A 7728-nucleotide genomic window follows, 5' to 3' on the forward strand; every position below is an offset into this window, starting at 1 on the left:
ACTTGGCTTATATGTATGTGATCTCTATGTGCACTGCAGTGTGGTTCATAACGTTATGGGCTGGGCTCACACCCACTGTTCTGTAACCGGCAACTTGTGGACCTGCAGATAAGAGCAGCTGAGACAAAAAAGATTATCATCCAAATTACACTAGTATTGACTCATTTTCTTTATTTTAATGTTGCTAACAGAAGCACTAAATTCTGTTTTAATAGTTGCTAAGGTTTAGAGAACATATTCATTAAAATAAACTTATGATTCAGTCTTAGTTTTTTAAAATGTTACTTTTTAGTGTGCGTGTGTGTCTTTGTTCATTACATGGGAGCAAAAAGCCCTGAAGCAGATACAGCAACTAATCTGCTGAAATGCCTATAAATTAAAAACTATTAACAATAGGCTGAAGAAAAAGAATTCTACCATCAATGAAGGGGGGGCTCAACTACAGCTGCACCTTGAGCTCTACCCCACCAATGATATGGTAAATATGCAGTGTGACGCACATACGGTAGCAGATAGTGTGGTGGTGTGTCGCCCGCACCCTGCCCTGGCTGCGGTCTGATAACACAGAGGCAGAGAGAGACAACACATCTGCTGAGAGGTCAACCAGTACAAGCTGTTTTCTTCAGACAGTAGGAACTATTACTTTTGCTCTTTCACTCATCCTTCTTTTTTAGCATTTAGGTTAACAGGTTAATGCAGCGCAAAAAATGGTTGATTAGTTTCTTGTTTGTTTTTTTGGCTGTAAAGACCTAACACTTTGCATATTTGGCTACAGTGGTTCTGTGTATGATAGGCCACAATGTTGTCCAAGAAGGAAAAAGACTTAATTAAGGAAATATGGGAAAGACTGACTCCTGTGGCAGCAGAGATTGGAGCAGATGCACTCCTTAGGTAGGTTGAGACTTACCTGTGTAACCTTCATACTTTACTGCATTGTCTTTAAATGGTTTTGCATGAAGATTTAGGCTCCTACACACAAAGTAACATCTCCAGTAAGAGTGTGTGTTGTGATAAATAGATTCCTCTACCAATAAGCTTTCATTTCAGTTTGCAGATGTTAATATTAGATTTTAGTATTGTTACAGGATTTCCTAGCCATTACTAAAGTAAGTAGTTACTGCAAACAAATCCCGCAAGAGAATGTAACGCTTATCTAGTGCTCACTGCTGGGTAATTCCTGAAATCTCTAATAGGGATTTCAAGGTGTTGGCAATGATCCGAGATCATTTTAGAAACTTGTGGGCCTCGAGTTCACACAAATGATAGTTGGTGACCAAAGACAGTCAACATGTAGCACTTACTCTGTTGCTCCTATCATATCAGCATGGAAATAATTTCACTTTTCCCTTCTTAAGGATGTTTGCCTCTTATCCGGGCACCAAGACATATTTTTCCCATCTAGACATCAGTCCTAACTCCTCCCACCTGCTTTCTCACGGGAAGAAGATAGTCCTGGCTATAGCTGAGGGGGCCCAAGACATCAGTCAGCTAACTGTCACCCTGGCTCCCCTGCAGACTCTGCACGCCTACCAGCTTCGGGTAGACCCCGGAAACTTTAAGGTGCCTAAACACCTCAGACCTATTTACAGCCCTTCCATCCCCTTCTTGCATTGGATTTTTTTTTAATTTACTTTTAATCTTTTAATCAGAGATAATCAGTTTTTTGTTATTCAGATTTTCCTATTAAGTATATCTACTAATCCAGTAAAGCCTGAACCACAAAATAATTGCCAGAAACTCATGTATCAAATATGATGCACTTGCTACAGGGTTAATATATATACTTGTGCAATTTCTTTGTTGTATGCTATAAGGCGTACAGGTGACTGCAATGTATGAAATTGTATTTATTTGTGCATTTTAATTCTGCATGCAAAAGATAATCCTATTAGTATGTAGGGATTTTTTCAGTAATTCTATAATAGAGTTTAACTGAACTAAAAAGAAAACAACAGATTTACTAACTGTAAGTCTGCTGCTGTTTTGTTTTTCCAGCCTGTTCAGATGACAAATCAACTAGTTTGTTTTATGGAGGAGGAAAAAAAATGGAAAAATGTTTTTTTTTAATCTTTTGACAGCACTAATTAAAATAAATAATACATTTGATTAAATGGGTTCCTCCAGGAATATTGAAATGGGGTGCAAAAAGGCAGTATGTGAACCAGTCGGGAAATCTGAAAAATGGTTAAAAAAATTATAAGTGAACAAAATGACAATGTGTATAAGTATACGGTATTGTATTATACATATATGACAATTGTGGATGTTTGGGGAATTACAAGCTGTGAAACTAGCCGTTGTGAGGCGAGAGGGTGAGGAGGAGACGATATTTTTAATGCATTGTTTGGCACTTAAAATTATCAGACATGCTTTCTGTGCAAATTACACAATACTACATCACTATATTAACAATAACACACTGGGGACGACAAATGGCAGTGTGTGCACGGTTCATGATTTTCAGAAAACTGACACATACTATAAATTATGTAAGTATGTTGTTCACTTTTTACCAATCTTTTGTGTTTCTCCTGCAGCTGCTGTCGCACAGTATGCTCGTCAGCCTTGCCTGTTACTTGGGGGATGAATTCACACCGGTGGCTCACGCCGCCATGGACAAGTACCTGTCAGCGTTTGCTGCTGTTCTTGCTGAGAAATACAGATGAGACTCAAGCACTGGGTTTCCAGAAAGCATACGAGGCATTTATGATGCTATGTAAAATCTTTTTGTTTTTCTCTGTATGTGTCTCTGTCATTACTTTGTTACATTTTTAATGGTAAAAAATGTGCAATTCGTGTGTTAGTTTTTGTACTGTTATATTATCAAATAAAAACAAATCGAATCTGTGGTGTTTCACGCATTATCATATCACGTTCAAAATGCATTGTGTTGATCATTTTCAAGGAATTCATCATTTGACTGAGTTAAGTTTTTTTAGTTGCTCACCGTCATGTCAGCTGATAATTTACATTATTTTACTTAAGCAAGCTTTCCTACTGTAAAATATTTTCATAATAAATAATACATTTACAACTACAAAGGCACATTTAATATTAAATCTAATCTGTTTTTTGTTTTATTGTTTTATTTTTCTAGTATTACAGAAACAAAGGATTCAGGTTTTAACACCAGTGAATTGGGAGGACTCTCCAGGTTTATCTATGGACCTCAAATAAAGTATTTACGGTACACAGAGCAACAGTGCCCCCATTTGGTAAACTGGTGGTAATACAGACGCATGCTGATGCAATATTCAAAGCAGCTCATAGACAAGATGTTAAATGTCAGTTTTTTAGATATTTAAGTGAAATAACTTCTGTAATTTACAGACATCTTTGTTGTGAGGTTGATTACACAAAAATTAACTTTTTTTAGGATTGCCAAAACGTGCTAATACTCTTTTTTACTTAATGGAAGTGTAAATGTTTTTAATATCATGACAGCAGAATGAACTGCATTCATTTCTTCATCCTTGCTTTTACCTTTGCTGGGTTTTTGTTGTTGTTGTTGTTGTTGTTGTTGTTGTTGTTGTTGTTGTTGTTTTAACATTTTGAGTTGATTGTAGCAGTCATCTCATGTGAAGAGCATGAGAGATAATTTATGCCTTCTGTTTGTATCTGCGCACAGTTACGCACGGTTGTAATTTTACAATCTACATTTTACAGGCTACATAGTCCAAATAATGCCAAATTACTCATAATTTAGGAGCTGTACTACGCTTAAGTTAAAATCCTCAGACTTCTTTCCCAGTAAAGTAAAAATGCACAGGCTTGATAGTTCCTGTGAACCCTAAACTTGCAGAGACTGGTGTTCTCACCTTTGGTTCTTATCTGTAGCTTCGCGTACGTGAAAATCCATGAGTCAGACAAGGTTGAAATATTTTTAATGAGAGGGAAAAAAGACAAAACATCAGAGACACAGATGAAATTTTTATACACCTGACATCTGTGAGGACCGTGCCCTGTTGGCCTGAAGTAAGAGTCTGCTTGAAGCAATCTTAGCATTAAAATAACTGGGAGACTGTGCAATATGTAAGGAAGCAGTTACAGTTAGAGCACATGCTGAAGAGTAGGTGGGGTGTGGGTGTAGATGAGATTGGTAGAGGAAGGGCAGGTGATTGGGGGGATTTGAGAAGATGAGAGTTGGAGATAGGGAGGGTGAAGGGAGCTACTGTTGTTCAAACGTTGAGCAATCAGCAGTCTTCTCCACCTTTCGGCTGCTGTATTGAAATGTAGTACTGTGGGACACCCTAAAACGTACATTTTTCTTCATAACTCACTAATAAATAATACATTTTCTATCATTTTAATAATAATAATATTACAGTAATATTACATTTAATGTAAGATGTCAGAATATCTAATTATGTGAGGGTTTTTAAAAAAATTTTAATTTTTATATAGTTAAAAACCAGGTGTAGATGTCAGGTACGCAGTGGGGGGAATAATTATTTGATCCTGGGGTAAATTTGTACGTTTGTAATTTGCAGGTTTACTGTACAGTGACTGTACAGAATATCAAACAAAAATCTAGAAAAACACATGAGACAAACATTATAAATTCATTTTCAGGTCACTGAGGAAATGATTATTTGATCCCTACAGTCCAGCCAGAATTCTGTTTGTGCTCATTTCTTTGGAAGTGAGAAAAATACAAATTCACCAGAGAATAAAACAATTATTTCCTCATCTGTACCATCAGACTTCTGTTCTAACGTCATGAAATGTGACGTCCTTGCAAGTAAAAGTGACCCTAGGTCATTTTGAAGAGTCTAATTCAATCGTTAGTATCATAGACATGTTCACAATTTCTCTTAAGAATATTGTTTGAATACATGAATTAGATACTTTTTTAAAAACCCAAATAGCCTGTGTTTAATAAGGAGCTGTGATTTAGCTCTTCAATACACCATTTTTCAATGTCATTTGGTGAAAAATATTTTTTTATTGACAGAAAAGTTTATTCTCATGGAAAGATAAGGTCCTTTTGTTGGGCCTGATTTTACAGCTATGACTCCAGATGTACATTTACAAAAGTTACTAAAGTGGAAGAAAATAAAAACTGTAACTGGTGATCTCTCTCTGGGCATTTGTTCTCGGTAGGTTATGAAGATATTCTTCGATCGTTATGTGTTTGTAGTTTTACTTTTTCAGGGTTGAGTTAGCACGTTTATTGTGTAATGTATTTTCTGAAATTATACGTTTTTGTTTTCCATTATTTCATTAAATGTGAAAAGCATAAATATCTACTTCTATCTTGTTGATAATGTTTAAAAACACAGAAGGAGCCCGTTTAATCTTTCGTATTAAAAATGAAGCTGCTGTGAGGACGTTGAACACGGCGCTGTCTCTGGTGCTGAAATTAGTTTGATTCCACTGCACTTAGCTATAATTTTGTATTTTCTAATTAGTTGTTTTTGTATTCAATGTCCTTTTTTCATTCATTTTTTTAAGTGTAGTGTAGGTTTTTTTCTGTTAATTCAGATTTTTTTTCCACACCTCATTTTATTTTGTAGCTTAGCTTCGGTTAACTACATTAACTCTTCTATAAATAAACACAAATATCTTTATGCCCAGTTTGTGGTGTATAAATAGCTCTATTGTAAAGATGTGTAGAGGTGAAGGGCTAATTGATCAAGTAGTGGGGCGGTCACGTGCCCGCCCAAGTCCATGGGTTCACTGTTGAGTTCTCATTAATTTCTGGGGCTATTCCGCCACATTTGATAGTTTGCGTTATTCAGCTATAACTAAATAAACTAATCAAATGACCGAGTGACGTAAAGTCATCCGCATGACCATTTTTATCACTGCCAATTCTATCACAGCACCCTGCTGCTTTTCTGTTTCTTTCCCCGTAGGATTGTCTCCTACTTCTTTAATGTCATTTCTCTCCCTTACCTATCCTCTTGTGAATTATGAATTCCGCCGCTTTTCACAGGCTTAATGTCAGAGTTACAGATATATGGGACAGCTCAGGAACTGCACTGTATCACAAAGTCTTCCACCGTGTAAACCTGAAATCAGTGTTGCAGCTGACCTGTTCCGCTGTGGAGAAGAACAGCTATTGAACGGCTTAGATTTAAGACATTAATCTTAGACACTTCCACCCTTTGAGTCCCGTCAAAACTTTCAGTTTTGTTTGTTACAGATTAGAGGGAAGAAGGAAACAATAGTCTAACGCGAAACTTACCGCTGTGGGGAAAGGGGGGGAGACGCGTCATTTCGGTTGTAAGATATGCGATAGTTGATGTGTGTTCATTTAATGGAAGCGAGTGCGTAATTGTGACTGGTGGGTGGCCCAAAGCTGTGAGCGGAATGCTAAATCTTTGGCTCTGTCCTCTAACTTGGTCCTTCCTGCTGCAGTGGGCAGACAGAGATTTTAATGTTGCATTAATGTATTTTCTATCATTAAAAAGGGGTAGGTGTCAATGTGACTGTGTTAGTGCGCAATCTGCAGAAAAAATAAAAAACATGGGCCGTGTGAGCATTTACGCATGAGACACATTAGCTATGTCTTCATTGCTAAATAGAGGGGTCGGGATCTGACGGTAAATGATGTTTGGTGTTCTTCTCGGTATAGCACAGGTCAGCTATACACACGGATGTCAGGTTTATGATGGAATAGTTTATAACAGTGTAGCTCTCCTCTGGATAAATCTTGCGCTCCACCTCAGTCTTGTTCCCCTGGAACACACTCATTCGCGGTGCTTTCTAACAAAATACTTCAACCTTACAGAAAACCATGCTGGTTCTTCTTCCGCCTCCTCTCATTTATCTTAACAGCAGAGACAAACACCTGCAAATCTCTCATTTGCACTCCCTCGTATGGTGTGTACACTTTTGAGCAACTAATCTGCGCTGGACATTGGCAGGCAATTATGGATTACTGATTCCATCTTTGCAATTAAATTAGCCCAATATTATATAACCCAAAGAGCGTTCCACTCATCATTCTGACAGCTCTGATAGCTATAGTTCAATTAAACTATTGACCTAACTAACTGCAGTTATTTAGTGTCACTCCGATGCCCTCAAGTAGCACCACACCTTTACCTATATAGCTTCAAAGATTATGAATTAATAATTGTGGGAAAAGGTACAGTTGATACAGATTTCAGTGCTTTCATTTTTTTCTCTCTTTTCTAAACATAATACAGCGTTCCTGCGGGAAAGTAACAGTAATCTAATTTTTCTGCTCTTGCTCTTGATGAAGGCGGTCGCACTTTTCTCCTCTCCTCCTCTCCCTTAGCTTCCCTGCTTAGCCTCTTATGTCCTTGTCTAGTGTCATGTTTTTTGTATTACTTTTCCCTGGAACACTCTCTCACAGTCTGTTCTCTAAAACCTAAAAGAGGAATTATGGATTGGATCAACTGGTCCCTAGATGCAATTGACACCCCTTTCTCAACGAGAAGTTTGGGCTTGGGTGGGCCTGAGTGCTGAAGATATCTACCTATTCGGAATCATGGTAACAGGGTTCTGGCTAATCGGAGCTGGCTTGGCCCTGACTTATCGAAGAATTAAGAAAGCAGAACCGGCTGTTCAAACCCCCACAAGGCTGCCCGCTGGGATTGGAACGATGGGAGAGGCGTGAGTTTCTCAAAATGGGCTCATTGAGTGCAGCACGGATAAGATCTTGGAGATGCTACGGCTGCTAGCTCGGAATAACATCTCTGGGCGCAAATTGGATGACATCTCGGGGAGGCACGCTGCCGTGAGTTCTCAGAAATC

The 7728-nt window shown here is 38.0% G+C and overlaps 1 protein-coding gene across 2 annotated transcripts; it reads left to right on the forward strand.

The window, feature by feature from the left end:
• Positions 1-527: 527 nt before the first annotated feature.
• On the forward strand, positions 528-3269 carry hbae4 (hemoglobin alpha embryonic-4). 2 transcript variants are annotated; one of them, XM_080872074.1, is made up of 4 exons: positions 528-629; positions 776-891; positions 1356-1560; positions 2538-3269. In XM_080872074.1, the coding sequence occupies exons 2-4, from the start codon at positions 800-802 to the stop codon at positions 2664-2666; spliced, it is 426 nt and encodes a 141-aa protein (XP_080728200.1). In that variant the 5' UTR covers positions 528-629; positions 776-799; the 3' UTR covers positions 2667-3269. The 2 variants fall into 2 exon arrangements, with proteins under 2 accessions (XP_080728200.1, XP_080728199.1); XM_080872073.1 differs by having other exon boundaries at positions 542-891; positions 2538-3265.
• The last annotated feature ends 4459 nt before the right edge of the window (positions 3270-7728 follow it).

Source organism: Rhamphochromis sp. 'chilingali' (assembly GCF_963969265.1).
Source record: "Rhamphochromis sp. 'chilingali' genome assembly, chromosome: 22".
NCBI classification, from domain to species: domain Eukaryota; kingdom Metazoa; phylum Chordata; class Actinopteri; order Cichliformes; family Cichlidae; genus Rhamphochromis; species Rhamphochromis sp. 'chilingali'.